The following is a 23800-nucleotide window of genomic DNA, read 5'->3' as shown; positions in this document are numbered from 1 at the left end:
CAGGGGAATTGGATGCCCTCTTCTGGCATTGTACACATGTGGTGCACAGACATACATCCAGGCAAAACACCCATACACATAAAAGTAAGAAACAAATTTTAAAAATGTTAAGAGATTTTTAAAATATTTAAATGAATTTTTATAAAAGTTACATAACATAAATTCACCATTTTAGAGTGGGTTATTCAGTGGCTTTTAATATATTCACAATATTGGGCAACCTCTGTCCAGTTCCAAAACTTTTTCATCATCTGTAAGTGAAACTCCCATACCTATTATGTAATTACTCCCCATTCCCTCACTCACTGATGACTGCCAATTTGTGCTTTTTGTTCTTTGTTTCTGCTTTTTCTAGCCCCTTTCTGCCAATAAGGCCAACCTTTTCTGAGCTCATCAATTAGATCTTTAGATTTGTTGTGAGTGTGTGTGTGTGTGTGTGTATGTGTTCCTAGAGTAAGATTTAATGCTGAGGGAAAAGCCAAGTTTATGAAAAAAATGATTTTTTTCTTTTCTAGAAATTGTGCATAATTAAGGCAAAGGTCTACTTTCAGAGGGTGTGTTGTGTAGGTCGCAGCAACACTGCCCTTGTTAACCTCTTGTCAAACATCAAGGCAACACTATGAAAATGACTCGATTTTTTTTCTTTTTATAGTTGGTACGTGTGTATTATACCTAATAGTATACTTCAGGAAGTCTTGACACCCATTGTGAAACACCTCATTTCCTGACAAACTGCAGTATTTTGTTTTCTTCACGGCGTTTATCACTTTGAGCTGTCCTAGTATTATTATTTTATCCAATTAATGTCCCTCACCCTTACTGGAATGCTTGCTTTCTCCCGGTCAACAGTGTTCCCAGCACATATTAGTTCTTCAATTATTTTTGTTTTCATTTTTGTAATGAACCAGTGAATGGAAACTCCATTTTTAAGGTACTACACAAACCGAAGGGTGAAACGCTGGCTATGTCTCTGTGATGGAACAAGCGCCTAAGGGAAGGAAGTCTCGGCCAGGAAAGGGAAGCCAGGGCGGTCCTGCAGGGTCGGCTCCGCCCGGGCGGAAGGGACGGGACTTGTGATGGGCGTGGCCAAGTGGAGGGGTGGGGCCTGCGGCGCGGACCCGGGAGCGGCGGAAGATGGCTGCAGTTGTGGCGACGGATACACAGCTGATGCTCGGAGTCGGCCTGATCGGTAAGGACGCAGGCTCTCTTCCAGCCAGGCCGCGCCCAGCTCCGCCTGGTTCTAGGATCTGTGAGGCTGTCCTGCCAGGGAGGGGCGGACCTGGGCCGTGAAATTCGGCCTCCTCACCGCCCGGACTGACTTGGGGCCTGCGGGCAGGCGGGGCTTGAGGCTCTGGTTGATGGCCCGGCCCTGGGACTACGCGTTTGGAGAGCTGGGGCTCGGTCGCGGGTGTTTGCAGCTGTCCGGGAGTATGGGTGACGCCCCAGGAGCCCCGGGGTGCCATTGGCAAGACATCCCAGGAAGTGGTGGAGCCAATGTTGGAACCCGCGCAGGGTGACCTGGAGCCTCCACTTCCACGGTGAAGTACTTCTTATCAGTTGATCCAGATGTCCCTGCTGCATGGTCACATTTGTGACCTCGGCTAGTTTATAGGAATTCATGGTGAGGAAGTTCATAGGTATCTTTGTGTGTGAGTTTTGTGCAGCCCAAGCAGGCAGTAGGTGACCGCACTGGACTGCACGAATGAATGAACCTTTATGAATTCCTTTGAATAGTCTCGCTCCTGAGGTTCTAATACACCCAGACACTATCCTTCCTTGAAGAGTATAAGCATGTTGCTTAGGCTTAGCAAATAACTGCACTGATTATTTTTCAGAAGTTCAAAGGAGTGCCTTTATCCTGTATTCATTTCTTCTTTCTGTGTAAAATTTTATTTATTTTGCATGAGTTTTTCTTTGACTGTGTTTGACACGGTGTGCATGCCTGGTGTCAAACGGAGGCCTGAAGAGATCATCAGATCCTATGGAATTGGTGGCACTTGTGAGCTGCCATGTGGGTACTAGGAATTGAACCTAGTCCTCTTAAAGAACAACCAGTGCTAATTCTTGAGCAGCCAGTGCTAAATGCTGAGCCATTTTTAGCCACCTTGTACTCATTTCTAATGAGATTTTTTAAAATCGCTTGAAAACAAAACCTAAGTACTTCAGGCATCTTGGACTTGTCAGCACTTCAGAATTAAGGTTGAGTTAAACTGTGAAGATCAGAATGACTTACAAATAGCCAAGTGGTGGTGGCACGCCTTTAATCCCAGCCCTTGGGAGGCAGAAGCAGGGAGATCTCTGTGAGTTCGAGGCCAGCCTGGTCTACAGAGCAAGTTCCAGGACAGCTAGGGCTATGCAGAAAAACTCTGTCTCAAAAAAAAAAAAAAAAAAAAAAAAAAAAAAAGACTTAAAAACATATCTGCCCGAACAACAGCTCTCTAGTTTTTATTCTGGCATGATTTAAAAGGTAGTTACTTCTAAGCTGGGCCGTGGCACTGCAGAGGCGGCTGCGGGTGAATCTCTAAGTTTGAGGCCAGTCTGGCCTATGTGAGTTCCAGGATACCAGGAGCTACACAGGGAAACCCTGTCTCAGGAAAAGAAAGATACTTGTTTCTAAGTAAAGAGAGTATCAGAGGCATAGTGACACAAATCTATAGTTATCAACTACTTTGGGGACTGAGCCAGCCCCTCAAATTATTTATTTCCTTTTTTGTAACTGAGATGTTTATTTTGTTGACAGAATTACATTATGAATGGATAGCTTTGATTATTGTTACTCTGAAAATTTGGCAGAGCTGTAGAGCTCTTGCCTAGCATGTAAAATTCATGGGGTTTAATCCCCAGCAAAAAGTGCAAAATTTAAATCTAGACTATATGTGTAACGTGAGTTGAAGGAGGATTCATTATCTCCTTCATTGTTGCGAAAGGGGAATGAAGGATCAAACCCAGGGCTTCAAATGGCTCTGCCTATATGCCTAGACCTCTCCTTTTTCCCTCTTAAGAACCCAAGGCTAGTTTTTCATTACAGTTTTATTTATTTGTGTATGTGAACATGTGGCAGGCTTGTCTATGTGGAGGTCTGAGGACAACTTGTGGGAGCCAGTTCTCTCTTTTGACCATGTGTGTGCTTGGGGTCAAACTCAGGTCACTGGGCTGTGTAGCAAGCACTTTTACCTGTCCTGTCGTCATCGTCGTGTCGTCCCGTCCGTCCCCCCCCCCCCCCCCAGACAGGGTTTCTCTCTGTAGTTTTGGTGCCTGTCCTGGATCTCACTCTGTAGACCAGGCTGGCCTCGAACTCACAGAGATCCACCTGGCTCTGCCTCCTGAATGCTGGGATTAAAGATGTGCGCTACCACCGCCTGGCACCTTAACCTGTTTTACTTAGGTGACCTAGAACTAAAGTCATGAATCTGCCTGGCATGATGTTGCATGCCTGTAATCTCAACTCTTGAGTGATAGTTAGGAGAAAACAGGAGTTCAGGGTCACCTTTAACTACATAGTTTGTGGCTAGCTTTGGTGATCACAGACAAAAACAACCAAATACAAATCATGAGTTCATACGAATTTTGGTCTCAAGTGCTCTGAGTTGCTTTGTAAAGTGGATTGTTAAAACTGATTCCACAAAGTGTTTCTGAGTAACCAATCAATTCACTTCCTTGCCGCTGTTTGACATTCTCACAGTGACCATCTTTCCACCATAGAAAAGGACACTAATGGAGAAGTTCTGTGGGTGTGGTGTTATCCTTCCACGACAGCCTCATTAAGGAATCTGCTGCTCCGAAAATGCTGCCTAACAGATGAAAACAAACTTCTCCACCCCTTTGTCTTTGGTCAGTACAGAAGAACGTGGTTTTATATCACTACAGTTGAAGTTCCAGATTCTTCAATTTTGAAAAAGGTATGACTGCTTCAAGGTTTAAAAAAAAAAAAAAGCTGGGCGGTGGTGGTGCACGCCTTTAATCCCAGCACTGGGAGGCAGAGGCAGGCGGATCTCTGTGAGTTCAAGGCCAGCCTGGGCTACAGAGTGAGTTCCAGGATAGGCTCCAAAGCCACACAGAGAGACCAAAAAAAAAAAAAAAAAAAAAAAAAAAACCAACCCAGTATATCTAAAGTGATTTAAGAATATAAGCTGTAGACTCTGTCTTTCACAGTACACACTTGAAAGCATTGAATATTATTTTCACTGGGACTGTTCCCTTTTACACTCCATCATTGTACGAATATTGATATCCACTGTGGTTAGTTGAAAGCTCAACAACTTGAGGACATGTAGTCTTTATCAGAGTTACAGTCTGGTGGACTAGAGATATTTAGGCAGTTTCAGAGCCATATTGAATAAAAGTGAGACGTGTTTTCCATAATTAAAATCTGTTTTAGGGCTAGGTATGGTGTCTCACACCTTTAATTCCAGCACTTTGAAGGCAGGTGGGTCTCTGAGAGTTTGAGGCTAGCCTGATGTCCTTAGGGAGTTTCAAAAACACAAAACTATTTTAGAAGCTGGGAATGATGGCACATGCCTATAATCTCAACTCTTAGAAGGCTCAGGAAGGAGGATTGTCAAGTTCAAGACCAGCCTGAACTACATAATTCATTCCAGGTTAGTAAAACTTTAAAAAATTTTTTAAATATGTGTGTGTGTGTGTGTGTGTGTGTGTGTGTGTGTGTGTGTGTTTTGCCTGAATGTATGTCTGTATGAATGTACCACATGTGTGTCTAGTGCCTGCAGAGACCAGAAGAAGGTGTTAGATTTCTTGAGACTGGAGTTAAAAACAGTCATGTATGACTGTATAGGTACTGGGAATAGAACCTAGTCCTCTGGAAAAGCAGCCAGTGTTCTTAACCACTGAACCACTTCAGTCCCTTAAAAAAATTTTTAAAGACTATAATTATTCTTGGCAGAGTTAAGATTTTTTTTTAATTTACTTGTGGATGATAAAGATACATTATGAATTTAAAATGATTATTAAGAAAATATGTGTCATAATTAGACTTTTATTGGTATGTTGTTTGCTGTGAGTAGTAAGTATCAGTGTGACCTGGGGAATAAGTTATGTGGTTTCCTTTTTGTTGTTTTGATTTTTTTTTATTTTGAGAAAGGGTTTCTCTGTGTAGCGCTGGCTGTCCTGGAACTCACTCTGTAGACCAGGCTGGCCTTGAACTCAGAGATCCCCCTGCCTGTGCCTCCTGAGTGCTGGTACTAAAAGTGTATGCTACCACCCAGCTAAGTTACATGGTCTCTAACTTCAAGCGAGCAGAGTTTCCAAGAGAAAGATAAGGAAACAAGTTGCTGAGTCTCTGGCATGTACATGGGGTGCCTCTTTTCACTTTTCACAGTTAACTTTTGAGCCATAATGGGACAGTATGAAGTATGTCCAGAATATAAAGAACAGTACTAAAAACTAGGGAAATCACTTAGAAAGAGTTACAGGGTTTTTAGAAAAATGTAAGTTTGGAAGTTTCAGTGTATTATAAGATCTTTGCATTTTGTTCAGTAAGTACTTTTTCTCTTTGGTTTGTCTTGAGACAAGGTCTCTTATAGCTCAGGCTGGCCTCATACTCACTGTGTGACTGAGGCTGACCTTAAACTCCTGATCCTTCTGTCTTTACTTCCCAAGTGCTTCCATTACAGATTTGTGCCTCCATGACTAACTTACTTATATTCACTGTGGTAGGTTGGTTGTTTCTTTTTCAAATTTTATTTTTACTTTTATTTGTGTGCATATATGCCCATTTGAGCACAGATATCTTCAGAGGCCAGAAGAGGGCATCATACCCCCAGAGGTGGAGTTATAAAAGCTCTGTGGGTTCAGGGATTCAAACTTGGGTCCTCTGTAAGAGTAGCAAATGCTTTTAATTGATAAGCCATCTCTCTATCAGTTCTTTCTGAAAAATCTTGATGCATCCATAAGTGGATGTGACCCATGTTTTGGATTATAGACTCCAAGTTACAGCAGCATTCATATCACATCTGTGGTTCAGATTTCAAAAATAATAAGATTTAGAATAGTCCAAAATATGTTTTTCAGCAGAACACAGTGGAATACACATGTAATCTAGCACTTGGGAGGCTGAGGCAGAAGGTCTCAAATATGAGACCAACATGGGCTACATAGTGAGACTGTCTTAGAATAAACAAGGATAAAAAAGTGAAGATTTTGACATCTTGGTCTTTTCTTTTTAATGCAACTATGTTGTGTTCAAGAGGTTTGTTAGAATAGAATAATACTGTAATCTGTTACAGTAAGTATCTATTGAATCCTATTTAAGCATCTTTAAAAAGCGTGCTTTTGTTTGTTTTTTTTTTTGGACAGGTGACTCATTTTTCTATTGTTCTGACCGCCAAAGATTTTAACCCAGAGAAATATGCCGCCTTCACTAGGATATTGTGTAGGTCTGTATGAAAACTGTGTTAAATGCTAATTCACCAAAATGAAGATCTCATTCAGTAGTGACTCAGCAGATGTCCACATGAAGGAAACAAATTCAGTCTTCAGTCTCCCTGACTTAATCCATTGTGGCTTTGCAGAGGCTGATTTGTAAAGAGGGACTTTGTCTTTGCTGTGTGGATTTATCTTCTGATTTGGGAAAATGGGCCAGGGGAGGAGAAAAAGCAGTTTGTCTGGCTTTTGTAGTTCCTGGGCATCTCAGATTACTTGCCACTTTCGGTATGTCCCAATCTTTCTTATATATTAGGGACATTGGCTTTTTAATGATGGCTTTTCCAAGGTTTTAGTTTTCCTGTTTTACTAGTATCACTATGTAACATGCAATTATAAATGTCATATGTGTCAACTCACTCACCCAATAGTTTTGTGAAGAACTGAAGGGAATTTTTGTGTTTCTCACTGTAAGCCTAATAAGTAGTTTTTTGTCTTTTTTACATATGTACCTCTCACACATGGACATGCACATCAAAGAAAAAAATTGAAAAATGGAACTCCATTACCTAAGAGTTTCAGTTACATTATATTTTAACCAAATGAGGTTTTACTGTTTATGTAACTAGCCATTCTATAAGACTTGCTGCTGCTCTTGTGGCACTGACGTAGGGGAGGTTGTTATTGATAGAAGAGTTGAGGTCCAGAAGCTATAAACTGAAAACACTGTAGAGGTGTTTTCTAAAAAGCATGAGGCTCCCATTGCATCTGATTTACCTAGTCAGGGCTATTTACCCAGCTGAACTAAACAGGAAGTATTTTGGAGTTCAGAAGGCAGCATTTTTTCAGATGCGACCTCCAATTCAGAAAGCCTAGAAGTTGCCTGGTTTCTGTAGTGCATAGTGTTTTGGCGTTCTACATCCTCCTCCTGTCAGGGGGCAGAAGGAATGAGGACTCAGCAATTGCCAGCCACTTCCTGTCCTCTGTTCCTTCCTGCTTCCCTGTGCTCAGTTCTGCACATGTGCTCTTGCATAATTCCTCCACATGTCCCCACACACATGTGCCTGATATCATTGTACACATTCATGGACAGATACTTTTTCATGATGATGAGGCAGTTGTGGAGGACTTATCTTCATTTCTGGGGAGAGAATCAGGCGGATGTGCTTCCTGTGACATACAGCAGAGGCCACTCAGGAAGGTTTTAGTCCCTGGGGTGGCATCCTTTGCCACCCCTCCCTTGATCCTCTAGTTCCTGCAGCTAATGGGGTTTTGTGCACACCTAGAATCTGCTGTACATGCCAGGTGTGGCAGGCCTGAGGATTGCTGTCTAAACATGGTCCTCTGGGCTACACTGCATTGTTCTCCCACAGTCTTTTCAAGGGGGGTGTTCTTTTCTGTCTCTCATAGCCTAAGGTTTCATCTCATCAACCTTATGTTTGACTTCTCCATTACTATAATTGGTGTCTGTTTATTATGTTGATGAATTTTTTTTATTAAGAAGCACATAATAAAAAAGTATCAGTAATACAGGAGTCTACAATAAAATTCAAGATTCCTCCTGCCTCTTCCCCAGCCCCAGTTCATACAATCCCTGCAATATCCTCTCTTTGTATAATCTTGTGTTTGATTTAGTAGGTCAGTGGCCATACCTGAGAGCTCACAGTATTTATTGTTTCCCACCTTTTTCTCAACTTGTAGCTTGAAATAGTAAGCATTTAGTAATAAGTTAAACTAGCTTTTTTTTCCCCAGTTAGTCTACGGTAAATATGATTTTCAAGTAGTCAGTTGTAATTCAGTTTTCAGTTTAATTTTCTCAGTTTTCTATTACATTAGCTGCTGAAAGGCCCAAGTATGCCCATTAATGTCTTTTTATTCTTTAGTGCTGTGGATCAAACTCAGGGCTTCAAGAAGGCTAGGCCCACCCTTGACTACTGAAGTATACCAGTAGCCCCAGTGAAGTTTTTCAAGCAAAGTATAGCTCTAAGCCTGACTTGGTGGCTTAGGTCTTTAATCGTAACACTCTGAATCTGAGGCCAGACTGATCTACATGGCAAGTTCCAGGACAGCCAGGACACAGAGAGACACTGTCTCTAAATAAATAAATAAATTGCTGGCTATAATGAGTAAATAATTAAATAAGAGAGGAAGAAGTAATCTTAGTTGCTCAGAGGAAAGGATTTCAAGGGAAAGAGACTTAATATGTGGCCTCTATAAATGCATCCGGCTTCCCCATCAGTGTTTTTTGAAGTTTTAACTTGATGACTGATGTCTGTGTTTATCACTGGAAATTTTAAAAAGCATGGATTTCTTAACTATCTAAATGTAGTTAGTTACCTCTAGCATCACTTATAATAAGCATGGGTTCTATAGCACTGTTTTCTCTGTGAATGATGCTTTGAGCTCGTGTCAAAGGAAGTTGGGGCAATAAAACAGAGTTGTGTGACTGAAATAAGAATACAGTATTTCTGGGAGTAACACAGCTTTAGGAATACACTGTTAATTTCTCCCGTACGGGGACTACATCTCCAGATGGCAGGAGAGAGCCTTCCTCAGAGGAATAGTCCACATCTGTCAAGTGTTGTATTTAAAAGTAAATTAGAGAAGAAATGCTGTGGACAGGTTTGCACATTTGGAAATGCTACCAGGTTACTTTATAATCGAGAAAGTACCAGTGTTTAACCTTGGTGCCTTTCTCCACATTACCGTACTGCATAAGAAGCATTGTCACCTTTTTTTCCATCTCACAGAATATATCTGAAATATGGGAGCCCAGTTAAAATGATGGAGAGTTACATTGCAGTTCTCACCAAGGGGATCTGCCAGAGTGAAGAAAACGGCTCTTTCTTTAGCAGAGACTTTGATAGTCGAAAGGCATACCTTGCAGGTTCCATCAAAGGTAAGAAAGAAAGAAAAGACTGGGGTTTGGAGAGGTGGCTCAGTGGTTAAGGGCATTGACTGCTCTTCCAAAGGACCTGGGTTCAATTCCCAGCACCCACATGGCAGATTACAACTGTCTGCAATTCCAGTTCCAGGGGATCTGACACTCATGATAAAATACCAATGCACATGAAATAAAAAAAATTAAAAAAAAAAAAAAAAAAGAAAGAAAGAAAAGAAATGAAATGAAAACCCTGACCAGCAACAAAAGCCCCAAGCCAAGGTCATTTTAATTTGCATTTCCTACACAGCAGAGTACATCATTTCTTATGTTGCCTTCTGACTTAGAATTCTGTCAAAGCAAAATATTTTGTGACAACCTTTTCCATATTGTGTCTTTTATAGAAATATTCTTTTAGCTTAATTCCATGGCTCATAGTCTCCACTGACTTCCATAGTTTTTCTTTCCTCACATCTTAGCCATTAACTACTCCTGCTAGAGAACTATAGCCACGGGTATAGTCTTTAATCCAGCGCTTAGCTGAGGAATTTACAATGACAGCCAAGAGCTAAGCCACAGATCTTGGGGTCCTCTGGAGGTGGAGCTGCCTCTATTCACATCCTTTAACAGTGCTGGCTGGTCCCCATCTGCTGTCTTTAGTGGTTCCTGAGCATTTGGTTGAGGTTGGGTGTTTTTTTATGACGCTGAAAAATGTTGGTTCTATTTCGTATTGTTACACTTCTGTAGCTGGAGAATTTCTCTCCAGCTCCCGCCAAGTCCTGCCAGTCCCAGAGCCCACTTATAAAATAAACACACAGACTCTTACATTATTTAAACTGCTTGGCCATTAGTTCAGGCCTATCATTGTCTAGCTCTTATTCTTATATTTAGCCCATTTCTATTAATCTATACTTTGCCACGTGGCTCGTGGCTTATTGGTACCTTACATCTTCCTTGTCCTGGCGGCGGCTCCAGGCAATCTCTTCCTTTCCTTCCTGTTTCCTCAATTCTCCTCTCTGTTAGTCCCGCCTATACTTCCTGTCTGGCTATTGGCCAATCAGTGTTTATTTATACAGAGCGATATCCACAGCACACTTCTTTAGAAGTCTGGCATTATCTATGTATCCAGAGTCCCCAAAGGGCGTTGCTGGCAACTATGATAAACATCCTGGTAAGCAGATGATTAAACATACCAATCCACCAAATGAAGTATGTCTGCACTTAATAGCATTTGCCTAAATGTAGCCAGTATATTAAAAGTAGTTTTGTATTTATATGACAAGAATTCTTTTTAATGGAAACTTTATGCCATTATGTATTTAATGCAATATTATCTTTTTATTTTAAGACATTGTATCTCAATTTGGAATGGAAACTGTTATCTTACACACAGCATTGATGTTAAAAAAACGAATTGTTGTCTATCACCCCAAAATAGAAGCTGTCCAGGAATTTACCAGGTACCATTTTTAATTACTAAAAAGTGTAAGTTTTCCTGATAGTTGGAGATACTAGATGTTACTGTGTACTGTGTTCTGTTGCATATTTGATAAAAAAGAACATGGATTAGTCTGAGTAAAATACCATTTTTGTGATTCAGTTTAGAGCTAGTAGTTCAGGGTTACTGAATTTGGAAAGATTTTTATTCAGCTTTAGAAATAAGACACTTGGAAGGCAGAAGTTGCACTTGGGAGGGAGAGGCAGGTGGATCTCTTGAGTTTGAGACCAGCCTGGTCTACAGTGCTAGTTCTAGGATAGCCAGGGCTACACAGAGAAACCCTATCTTAAAAAACAACAACAAAATAAAGACCTGCAGATGTGCACAGATAGACAAGAACATCCCAGGGGAGGAAAGGCTCTACTTAACATTTATTTGGTATATATGCTTGTGTGTGTGTGTGTGTGTGTGTGTGTGTGTGTGTGTGTGTGTGTGTGTGCTTGGAGTGGTGTATGTGCACACATTCCTAAAGGAGTACTGACTACAACTATTTCTTGGGCAGATACAAGGAGTTAGCAAACTTTTGTTTGAAAGAAAGTAAATAGTTTAGGCTTGGGGCTGGAGATATGGACTCAGTGGGTAAGAGCACTGGCTTCTCCTCTAGCAGATCTGGGTTTGAGTCCCAGTACCCAACATAGTGACTCTCAACAATCTGTAACTCCTTGGGCACCAAACACACATGTATTGCACAGACATGAATTCAGGTGGAACACCCATACACTTAAAATTAAATAAATGAAAATTAAATATATATGTATGTATACACACATACACACACACACGCACACACACACACACACACACATATATAATAAGTAAATATTTTAGGCTTGTGAACCATGTGTCTTTGCCAGTTTCTCAGCTGCCTGGCTAGCAGGAAAGTAACCCTAGACAATATGTATGTATGTGAGTGAGCATGGCTGTGTCAATAAAACTTTATTTTCAAAGTTAGACAGCTAGTCCATGAGGCCTAGTTTGCTGACCTCTGTTTTAAGTAAATTGTTCCTTTGATTCAGTTTTACCTGACTGTCATTGTTAGTGGTAAATGGGGTTAGGGGGTGGAACTTTTTGTTTACTAAATCTAATTCATTCTTTTTTTTTTTTTAAAGATTTATTTATTGTATATATAATGCTCTGTTTGCATGTATACCTGCAGGCTAGAAGAGGGCGTCAGATCTCATTACAGATGGTTGTGAGCCACCATGTGGTTGCTGGGAATTGAACTCAGGACCTCTGGAAGAACAGCCAGTGCTCTTAACCTCTGAGCCATCTCTCCAGCCCCCTAATTCATTCTTAAATTAATTTGTTTTAGGTTTATTTAATGCAAATAAATGGGACACCTTAAATTGTTAATCTTAATAAAAAATGCAAGGAAGTAGCATTCTTATGTTTTATGAATGAGAAAAATGAGGCAGAGGTTAAGTGGTGAGATTATGAAAAGGTGAAAAGGCTTTGTAGACCCAAAGTCCTGGGTTAAAATCATGAAATGACAGGTTGATAGTGTGTGGCCACATGGAAGATACTGGCTGTTCTGAGTCTCCATCATTTTAGGATCATAATACAAAGTTGATGAGCTTGTTTCCAGTACTGGGAATAATTTATGTAATGTGCTTTCCAAGTGCCTCACCCTTTACGCCTGCTTTAAAATGATTTATACATATCACCAAACCTGGAGTTGTGTTTGTCCTGTCTAAGGTGAGAGGGCCAGAGTTTTCACCCTGTTCCCTCTCTATTAGACCTTTACCTCATCACCTTCCTGTCTACATTCTTCTTAAACTGGAGTATCCATAGCTTCTGAAATGTGGTTTCCTGAAGCTGCACATGAATTTCTCACACCTCCCTGCAGCACTTGTTTTTAAAATTTTTGTTTATTTTCTGTGTATGGGTGGTTTGCCTACCTGTATGTCTGTGCACCATGTCTGTGCCTGATTCCTGCAGAGGCCAGAAGGGGGCATTGGATCCACTGGGACTGGAGTTATCTATGGTTGTGAGCTCCTATCTGGGTGCTGGGAATTAAACCTGGGTTCTCTGGAAGAGCAGCCACTACTCTTAACTGCTGAGCCATCTCTCCAGCCTCCTGCTTCAAGTATTTCTGTTTAAACCTGTGTGTTGTCTGAAAACAAACAACACATTTTGCAAGTTTGGCTAGAATTGTAAATATAAGTAGGAGACTTCCAGAAAACTTGTCTTGCTGGAACTAGTTTGGGTATCACCCCAAACATCTCTAGCAGTTTGCAAACTTCACCTTGAGCTTTTTGTAGCCAATCTGACCCAAAAAGTAGTTTAATATATTGCCTTCTCCGGGTTTGGTGACATATACTTATAATCCCAGCACTTTGGAGGCTCTGGCAAGAGGATTGTCATGAGTTTCAGGCTAGCCTGGGAAACATAGTGAGTTCCAAGCCAGCCAGGGTACAACACCTTGTCCCAACACACACACACACACACACACACACACACACACACACACACACACAGAGCGTTGACACAACATTGTTTCATTGTCAAGTCCAGAGGTGTTAGTACATTTAAGGCTTAGTTTCTTCTCTGTTCTTGAATAGCTATCCATAGGACTTTACCCTGGATGTTTCCTCTTGGGAGGAGAAGGAGCAGGCACGTGTCCAAAGTGAAGACCAGCAACTGTATGACTGAGTTTTTGTCTTTATTCCTTAGGACTCTGCCTGCCCTGGTGTGGCATCGACAGGATTGGACCATCCTGCATTCTTATATGCACCTCCATGCTGAAGAGCTAGAAGGCCTGCAGATGTGCACAGGTGCATGAAAACATCCCAGGGGAGGGAAGACTGTGGGGCGTTTACCCACCACCCCCACAGCTCCCCAGAGTTTTCTTGAGTGTGAGCAGCAGGAAATATTAGATAGAAGGATTTATTGTGAAGCATATTGCGGAGATAAACAGATAGAAAATAAAGGATAGCCTCGAGAGGGCCTGGAACCTTTTCCAACATGCCCCGACTGTCTCTGCCCCAGGGTTTTTATAGAGATGCCAAGGGGTGGAGCAAATGACCTCCTCCCCCAGCACAGCCAAGTGCAGACCATCTCAGACACCTGCACTCAGGCCTGTGGTCCTAATCATCCTCTATGCGGACCTGCTGGGTAAAGCCAGGAGGAACCCGAGAACAGGCTCCCACAGAAGACTCTGCTTATGTTTATTTGGTGGGGCATGCACATATTCGTAAAATGAGTAATGAAACTTTTTTTGCAAATACAATGATTTTTTTTCCATTTAGAGCCAGGTGGTGGCGGCGCACGCCTTTAATCCCAGCACTAGGGAGGCAGAGGCAGGCGGATCCCTGTGAGTCCAACCTGGTCTACAGAGCAAGCTCCAAAGCTGTAGAGAGAAACCCTGACTCAAAAAAAAAAAAAAAAAAAAAAAGGTGCAAGTTTTTTTTTGTTTGTTTTTTTTTTCCATTTAAAAAATGTTTTTTACCCAGGTAGTGGTGGCGCATGCCTTTAATCCCAGCACTCGGGAGGCAGAGCCAGGCGGATCTCTGTGAGTTCGAGGTCAGCAAAACCCTGTCTCAAAAAAACAAAAAACAAAAAAAAAAAATTTTTTTTTTTAAATTTGTAGTAAAATGTACAAAATTATCATTTTTACTTTTGGGTTTTTTTGTTTTGTGTGTGTATGTTTTCCTGATGTTAGAAATTGAATGTAGGGCTTCAGGCATGCTAAGCAAGGACACTACCACTGAGCCATATTCCCAGCCCCAAGTTAATCAGTAATTTGATTTTGAGTGTTTAGGTTTTTTATTTTTGGGTTTTGTTTTGTTTTATGTTGTTTTTTTGTTTTGTTGTTGTTGTTGTTGTTGTTGTTTATGTTCTTTTTCTCGAGACAGGGTTTTTCTCTCTGTTAACAGCCTTGGCTGTCCTGGAACTCACTGTGTATACCAGGCTGGCCTTGAACTCACAGAGATCTGCCTGCCTCTGCTGGGATTAAAGGCGTGTGCCACTACCACCTGGCTTCAAACCTTCTTTCTTTTTATTATTCATCCATTCACTTTCTGGTGCTGAGAACTGAATATACTGTACCATTTAACTATACTCTAGCCCCTGTTTTCATTTTTTTTTGTAGGAATAATCACTTGGATCCAGTACATTTATTGAATAATTTTATTTTTTAGTAATTAGTGCCACCCTTTTATGTTTCACATTTTGTCATGTGGTTTATTGGGGTCTGGCTTTCATTAGCAGGTTTTCCTTTTGTTGCTGATGTTTTTGCTTCCTTTACTTGAGAATGTAAAACTTTAGCAATGGGAAATTATTCCCCTAAACAAAACAGTGCTAAGGGTATGACTCAGGTTCAAGCACTTGCCTAGCATGTATGAGGCCCCCAGCTCAGTACCCAGCACTGTAAAACAATAAACCCCCTATCTTTTTATAATTAACTTGCTCTCTGAAATAATCAACATGTGGGAACCATCACTCTAAACAGCACCAATTCTAGAAGTCTACTGATTCCCTTAGCAGATATTGTATCAGATCTGATAGAACCAAAAGATGGTCCCTGTGTCATCCTTGACAACCTAGACATGTGGTTGTGGCTTTCCTGGGGACCAAGATCTGAAATGAAGACAATGGTTGAGTCCATTGTTACTTTTGGACATCCTTTTTCTTTGTTTTTAAACCAGAGTTGGATTTTTTGTTAAAAGATACTTTTTAATATGTTTTATACATGAGGATTAAGAGAAAAAGAGAGGAGAGGCACTCAGAAAGACAGACACATGGGTGTGGGCTTTTTGGGGTGGTAGTATTTGAAACAGGGTTTCTGTGTAGCTTCTCTGTAGACTAGGCTGTCCTCGAACTCACAGAAATCTGCCTGCCTCTGCCTCCCAAGGGCTGGGATTAAAGGTGTGTGCCACCACTGCCCAGCTGAGGATGGACTTCTTTTTTTTTTTCATGGAAAATGATGCATTAGGCAAAAACTTTATTTCCAAGTTCTTCAAAAGTTATTATAAACACAAACTTTCCTTCTAAAAGTGTCCCCAATTAAATCAAAGGCACATCACCCCAATAAAATACTTGTGACATTAATTCTTTTAGGTTGTAATATTTTCACATTTTGTTTTTAACCAATTGCAATGTTCTGAATGTAGGTCACATTTTAAACATTTTTTAAAGGCATAAGCACATTTTTAAGAGCTACAAACACAATTATAAATTTTAAACTAAAGGAACTAAAGAAAGAGCTAACCAACCTCACCCAGAATGGGCAATCTAACGCTACATCAGCCCTTTCAGTTGGCTAAGGAGCATCTCCCAAGTCTACTGTTAAAGTAAGACTATATCGCATTAAAAAAATAAAAACCGTTTTCCTTTAAAAAAAATCAAGATATCAATTAGTCCCCCAATTTTATATTTTCATTAAGTAATTGTAAATTCTTTTTTTTTTTTTTTTTTTTTTTTTTGGTTTTTCAAGACAGGGTTTCTCTGTGTAGCTTTGCGCCTTTCCTAGAACTCGCTTTGGAGACCAGGCTGGCCTCGAACTCACAGAGATCCGCCTGCCTCTGCCTCCCAAGTGCTGGGATTAAAGGCATGCGCCACCACCACCCGGCAATTGTAAATTCTTATGAACAAATTTTATTAGAGTATAAAAATGTTAGGAAAATTACAAATACTGTTTTTGAAAAGAAAATGTTTCCCTCCTAAAATGCAAACACCCAGTAAGTAAAACATCCTACATCCCAGGCAGAGCAACACAGGTTCTATTAGGGAAGAGGTGCTTCTTAGTAAATTTGGTGGTGAGGTTAAAAAAAAAAAAATGATTTCTGTAGAATTTGGCTCTAGGAGCAGGCAACAGAAAAGGTGATTTGGCCATTGAAACTGTTTTCTTGGGACATGGCGGCGGTCATCCATCACCGTGTGCTTCCCCGGCGATCTTCTTCCCAGTCTTCCCAGTAAAGGGCAGGATCTGGGCTCCCGGAAGGGATTGCTTCCAACTGGAACCCCAGCAGCAGGGCATCCTTGCAGGCATTCTGCATGCAGTACTGCTGAAGCTCTGCGGCTGTCTGAGAGACCTTGATCCTCTCCACGCTGGCCTCCAGCTTGAGCTGCTCCACCAGGCACTGCATGGTGCTCACGCTGGCCCTGGAAGACATGGTGGCTTGGGGATGGACTTCTTTAGGAAAGAGTTACCTACTTTCTGACATTCTTGACCCAAATAGCATTGACGAAAAAGTAAATGCTTACTTCAGCCTTGTTCTTTCACATTGAACTTAAATTTTAGAACATTTTGAGCCATATGTATTTTGATTATATAGCACTAAGTGCCACTAGTACAGCTAATATTCCTGAATAATAGAAAACTGAAGAAAAGTAGCCAATGAGCTATCAGATTGAGTCTCCTTCTGAGACCTTCACCACATGCTTTCTTTCTACTCCAGTAATTTGATCAATTTGCAATGCAGGTTACATTGCTGGCTTTGTAGAATTGGAGGTGAGCAGCAGACCAGACCTCTACGATGTGTTTGTGAATCTGGCAGATAGTGAGATCACCATCGCTCCACTCGCAAAAGGTGACTTTTTCTTTCTATCTCTGTTCCAGTATTAACATGAGGTACAAGCCAAGCAAGCAGCTTTATGTTTTGGGCTGACTTCTTAAAGACAGTATTGGTAACTTGCTTGGCATCTGCTGGAGCTGGAGGGATTTCTCAGTGTCCAGAATGTACAGTTTATTCCTGCAGGTCTACATGTGTTAGACAGGTGGGATTGCTGCTCATAGCTTTTGTGTGATCTCTCAATGGTTCCCAAATGTGGGAGCAGCTGAATGCTGGCTGTTAGGATTCTGTGTTAGAATCTAGCAACTTCAAATGAGTAAAACCAGAATTGTTCTCTTTTCATTTGCTTTAAAATTTCAAACATGACCATGTTCATGTGGAAAAATGAAAGTAGAAACAGACCTTAGGAAATATTACCTCTTACAAGGCTAAAATTATAAAAATATGGCCATGCCCAGAGCCAGAAAGGATGGCACTGTTTGTAGACAGAAGTTTCTGTCCCACCAGCAACTCCCAAATAGTCAGCAGCCACTTCCCAAATATTTGACTCAGAGGCTTAATATTACTTATGAATGCTCGGCCGGTAGCTCAGGATTATTACTGACTAGCTCTTACACTTAAATTAACCCATAATTCTTATCTATGTTAGCCACGTGGCTTGGTACTTTTTCTCAGTATGGCATTCTCATCTTGCTTCCTCTGCCTCTGGCTGGCGACTCCTGACTCCATCCTTCCTCTTCCTAGAATTTTCCTAGTTTAGCTCTCATGCTCAATACCTTTCTGCCCAGCTATCAGCAAATCAGCTTTATTATTAACAATGAGCATAATCCACAGCAACTGCCTACTTTCTGTTCTGATTTACAGAACATGCTCATTCCAACTGGCACCATCTAAATAGTGTGTGTCCTTTACAGTGACACACAGAACTTTCTGTCTCACAGCATCTGTAATTCATGTGACCAAAGAGGTGTTTCCTTTGCATATTTCCAAGGATATGAACATGCTATGTGCTCTTCTGGCACCCAAGAGCCTGGCAGGAAGCTCTTCTTTCACAACCTTCCTGCCAGAAAAATGCACTTAAATTCTCCCCCCCCTCCCCCCATTTTTTGAGACAGTATCTCTTCATAGTCCGGGCTGTACTAGAACTCACTCTGTAAACCAGGCTGGCATGCAACTCAAAGAGATCCACCTGGCTCTGCCTCCTGAGTGCTGGGATTAAAGGTGTGCGCCATCAACGCCCAGCACACTTAGATTCTTAACTGTAAAGACTTTATCAGGCTTTTGCTCACTTGTAGTCAGTGTTTTTCATTCAGTTTATCAGGCAGATATGAAGGGGAAATCTGGTTTGGCATTGGTGATAATACTTCCAATATGCTGTTATATTTGTGTTGGGAATAAAATGGAAACCTGGAGGGTTATCTGTTGCCTTTGAAAAGTCCTTTAGTGTGGTCTTTGAGATTTTCAGTTGGATGGCTTGATTATTTTTTATTGTGTAAAATTCTAAGTCTTCATAACAACATTCTTTCTGCTTTCATCAGAGGCCATGACAATGGGCAAATTGCATAAAGAAATTGGTCAGCTAATTGTGCAGTCTGCAGAAGACCCAGAGAAGTCAGACAGCCAGGTTATACAGGTAACCCTTGATCTGCCTTATGAAGCATCCTGTAGCAGCCTCCACTGTACTCTCTCAGAACATGGTAGCAGAGTGAAGTGTCAGGGGATAGGCTAACTGGCAATAGTAGGTTTTGCAGTGGCCAAGATAATGGTGGATGGGCATGGGGGGGGTTGGGACAGGTCATTACAGGGGCTGGTACTGAAGCCAGCCCAAGTGGTGAGAATTGTAACCAGTGAGTGGGCTGGAATGCCTGTGAGGGCCACCAGTGCATTTCATCCTGCTACAAGAATTTTCATGGAGAAACAGAATCAAGTCTCCACTTTTGAACTCCCGTGCACGGGATAAGTGGGTGGGTCCCTCGTGGGACTGTGAACTGGCTGTTGCCTCCCATCAGCATTAGAGCAGAAACACTCATTCTTTTTAGTATCACTTTAAATTTATTCTTTGAGAATTTCACACATATATATAGTATACTTTTTACTTTGATAGCTACTCCCTATTTCTGGATCTCTCCAATAGATTCCTTCCCAACTTTCTTTCTCTTTCTTTCTTTCTTTCTTTCTTCCTTCCTTCCTTCCTTCCTTCCTTCCTTCCATCTGTTTATCTATCATGTGTATTGTGTGTGTGTGTGTATTGGTGTTTTGCCTGCATGTATGTCTGTGCACTATATTACACACAGAGATTAGAAGAGGATTTTGGATCTCCTACAATTACAGATGGTTGTGAGCCACTGTGTGGGTGCTGGGAACTGAACCTGGATCCTCTGAAAGAGCAAGTCATCTCTCCAGCCCCATGCCTACCCCCCAACACACACACTGAGTTCAGTTAGTGCTGCCCATATGCACATGGGTGTGGGGCCATCCACTGAAGCATGAGTGACCTACCAGTGACTACAACACCAAAGAAAATTGACTATCCCTCCTCCAACAGCCATCAGCTGAGCTGGGGTGGGGCTTCATTGTCCTCTCCCTGTCCATGTTGGAGTTGTAACTTGATCTTGTACAGGTTTTGCAGAGTTAATCACAGCTGAGTTCATGAATGCTACAGCCATGTCAGCGTTTCACAGCTCTCCTCCCATCATCCAGCTCTTAGCTTCTTTCCACCCTCTCTCCCATGGTTCTGTGGTGTTCTCTGAGCCTTGTGGGGTGGTGATATAGCTGTCCTACATAGGTCTGAGCATTCAGTCACTTATTCTCAGCACTTTGACCAGTTTGGGTCTTTGCACTACTCACTGCAAAAAAAGAGCCTCTCTGACCAAGGTTGAGAGCAGCACAAGTCTATGGATATAACCATAAATATTTAGAAGGCAGTTTGGTGATATGACCATTTAGAAAACAGCAATAGTATGTATCCCCCTAATATGAACTCACCTCTTCCTTCGACCCCCAAGTCATGGACTTTTGACCAGGTTTACAGTAGCAATCAAGAATTTCCTCCTGTAGAGCAGGCTCAAATCCAGTCAGAAAGCGGATGATTGTTACTCTATAATAGTCCTGTCATTATTGCACCAGTGATGGGCACATCTTGCCTTATAGGTCACTTTTATAGTATACAGGGTATAATATGAGGTAAGACCATTGTCTTTTCTTCCTCAGCAACTTATATATTTAGCACATTCTGGCACTATGAAAAACAGCAAGTAGGGAGGAAATTTCTTGATCAGTTTCAGCTGATACCATATACTAAGTATATGGTGTCATCAGCAATAGGGTCATAACATCTAGTTACAGTGGGCAACAAAGAGCAATGGCAATAGCCTGAGAAACAGCCATCCCTAATGATGTTGGTCAAGTACAGAGATTACAGTTATGGGTTATTTGGATTATTTCTCATGGATTAGAAGTGATACATAGATAATTCCACATAATATATGAGATCTTGGGAAATTAAGTGATAAATGTTCAAAATACTTGAATGCATTTATGATGTCAGCAAAACAGGTAAAAGACATGACTTTAATGTGAGTTCCAGTGAGTCACCTGCCCCTCAGGAGTGCCAGTTACTGAACAGGCATAAAGCCCATGTAGCAGGTGCCAGGTTACTCTGCTGTGCAAATGGGGAAAGAGACTCATTCGAAGAATGCTACCAATAGAATGACTCTTAATCAGCAATTCTGCTTCTAGGTGAATATTCAGTGGAATTGAAGGCAGAGACTTGAACAGACTTTTGTCACTAGTAGCATTATGTATACTCAGTAAAAGATGGAAGTGACCTGGTTATCCATCAGCAGAAAGAGTGGGTAAAACAAAATGTAGTGGGCACATACAATAGAATATTATTCAGCCTTTGAAAAGGAGAATCTAATAACCAAGAGTAAACCTTCAGGGCATGGTGACATGTTGTGTGAAACAAGCCAATCATAAAATGGCAGATACACGATTCTACTTAGATAATGTATCAAAGTAGGCGAATTCATTGAGAATTAGAATATAGGTCACCAGGGTTCTACAAGGAAGAAAGGAGTTGACTGTTCCTGGGTACACAGTGCCTGTTTGGCATGGTAAAAACCTTCTAGATACAATACAACATGGTAACTATACTTTTTTCTTTTGAATTACTGTGTGTATGTGCATTTACATACAACCTAGAATTGGTGCTTCCACTGTAGGACCTAGGGATTGAACTAAGGTGGTCAGGTTTTCACAGCAGTCACTTTTACTCACTGAACCATCTTGCCCATGCTCGTGGCGACTGTTCTTTATTATTATTATGTTTATTTGTGTGTGTGTGTGTGTGTGTGTGTGTGTGTGTGTGTATGTGATCACTGCATGCATGGAAATCGAGGACAACTTTCAGAAAGTTGGTTCTCTCCTTCCACCATGTGAGTCTTAGGGATTAAACTCAAGTTGTTAGGCTTGGCAGTTAGCTTTTAGTTGGAGGGCCTGTGGTGTCTTTTTTTTTGTTTTTTTAAACATGGTTTCTCTAAGTAGTCCTGGCTGTCCTCAATCTCAGGGATCTGCCTGTCTCTATGGTGATATTTTATTTGTGCACCCCAATAAAACTTACTGAGAGATCAAAGGAGTAGAATAAGACACAGCCAACCTCACCTTACCAACTCCTCAGCCTCCAGAGAGAGCTACTTCCTGTATGCTCAACGCCTATATACTTTTCTGTGCCCTGCCATCTTCCTCTCTCCACCCAGCTACATCACTTCCTCTTTCTGCCCAGTTGTATCACTTCCTGTCTGTCTGTACAGACCTCCAGGCCTCCATAGTTAACTAGTGCTGAGATCTGGGATTAAAGACTTGTGCCACCACATCTGGCCCTGTTCCCAGTGTGGCCTTGAACTCAGAGATCCGGATGAATCTCTACCTCCTGAGTGCAAGGATTAAAGACTTGTGCTACCACTGCCTAACCTATATTTTATATAATGGCTGGCTTTTTCCTCTGATCCTCAGATAACCTTTATTGGGGTGCACAGTATATCAACCACATGTCTCTGCCTCCTGAGTGCTAGGATTAAAAGTATACAATACTGCGCTTGACTCACTGTGTAGACCAGATTGGTCTTGAACTCACAGAGATCCACCTGCCTCTGCATCCTACTAGGATCAAAGTCAAGCTCTACCATACCAGGTCTCCACAGTGACTTTTTTTTTTGGTTTTTCAAGACAGAGTTTCTCTGTAGCTTTGGAGCCTGTCCTAGAACTCGCTTTATACACTAGGTTGGCCTCGAACTCACAGAAATACACCTCTGCCTCTGCCTCCCTAGTGCTGGGATTAAAGGCATGTACCACCACCACCACCATCCAGCTGTGACTATTCTTAGTATCAATGCATTATATGCTTAAAAATAACTAAAATGATTATAAACACCTCTGTGACATTGATTTCCTAAGTTACTTTGTTTTCAGAATTTATGAGAGCTGAGCATAGTGGTAGATGACTTTAATCCCAGATCTTGGGAGGTAGAGGCAGGTAAATGTCTTGAGTTAAAGGCCAGCCTGGTCTATAGAGTGAGTTCCAGAACAGCCAGAGAAACCCTGTCTAGGGGGTGGGGGGTGATTTATGAAGTCAGTCTGATAACAGAAATAGGATTCTAGGAAATAACTTCACATTTTTAGATTCTAATATACTGTGTATTTTTCTGTTCTATTAAAGGACATTGCCCTAAAAACAAAAGAAATCTTCACCAATCTAGCACCATTTTCAGAAGTGTCAGATGACGGGGGAAAGATTGTCCTCAGTGTTGAGGCACTGAAGCAAAAGCGATTCCCACCTGCAACAGAGAACTTCCTTTACCATCTAGCAGCAGCTGAACAAATGCTGAAGATATGACTGTCCATAGCAAGCCCTACAGAACTTCCCTTTCATTCTCAGTACCCAATGGCATTATATAGTGTTGGAATTACAGAGGAAATGTTCTATTTTTAATGGTTTATTTCCAAGTGTTGAGATCTGACCTGAGAAACACATAAAAACAATTGTCCTTTTTTTTCTATTTTTAATGGTTTATTTCCAAGTGTTGAGATCTGACCTGAGAAACACATAAAAACAATTGTCCTTTTTTTTTCTCCCTGCCAATTTGATCCAGTGCTGGACAGTGTTTTAACTGCTGTCCTAATGGTAGGAGCCATACGCTGTCCCAGAGTTTAAGAGTTGCACACAGATTAGCACATGCGAGCCTTCATTGTGTACCTGTTTGTCTCACTGTAGCCATACACTTATCGGTTTATTTTCAGAAAGCTGCCTCACAGTTTGCTTTTTATTCTTCTAGGAAAAAACTTGAATTCCTCATGGGAGATTTTACTTTCTGAGCCAAACTGCTATGTTTTCTGCAGAATTATCTAGAATATCATTCAAGAGATATTGCAGTTGCACTTTCTTGTAATAGAAAATGTTTTGGGGCCTTTGAAAATTTTGCCTGTATTATACAGGTTTTTCATAGATTTTGTACTTGAGTAGACAGTTCCAAT

The 23800-nt window shown here is 41.3% G+C and overlaps 1 protein-coding gene across 4 annotated transcripts in view; it reads left to right on the top strand.

The window, feature by feature from the left end:
* Dennd10 (DENN domain containing 10) overlaps positions 1–23258 on the top strand; it is a 29198-nt gene extending 5940 nt beyond the window's left edge. Inside the window, exons 1-10 of one of the 4 annotated variants that reach the window (XR_009377794.1) lie at positions 1093–1189; positions 3703–3899; positions 6313–6392; positions 9129–9277; positions 10608–10719; positions 13431–13531; positions 17180–17287; positions 18808–18902; positions 21008–21123; positions 22986–23098. Coding sequence is in view for 3 of the 4 variants with exons in the window: in XM_059255719.1 (XP_059111702.1) it covers positions 1135–1189; positions 3703–3899; positions 6313–6392; positions 9129–9277; positions 10608–10719; positions 13431–13531; positions 17180–17287; positions 18808–18902; positions 22986–23162 (1074 nt within the window). In the remaining variant the exon portion in view is untranslated. Of the gene's footprint in view, positions 1–1092; positions 1190–3702; positions 3900–4495; positions 4599–6312; positions 6393–9128; positions 9278–10607; positions 10720–13430; positions 13532–17179; positions 17288–18807; positions 18903–21007; positions 21124–22985 lie in introns of those variants that run through there. The other 3 variants (XM_059255728.1, XM_059255719.1, XM_059255736.1) reach the window with 3 other exon arrangements.
* Positions 23259–23800: the final 542 nt, after the last annotated feature.

This window comes from Peromyscus eremicus, chromosome 1 (assembly GCF_949786415.1).
Source record: "Peromyscus eremicus chromosome 1, PerEre_H2_v1, whole genome shotgun sequence".
Lineage (NCBI taxonomy): Eukaryota > Metazoa > Chordata > Mammalia > Rodentia > Cricetidae > Peromyscus > Peromyscus eremicus.
This window is presented reverse-complemented; position numbering and strand designations above follow the sequence as displayed.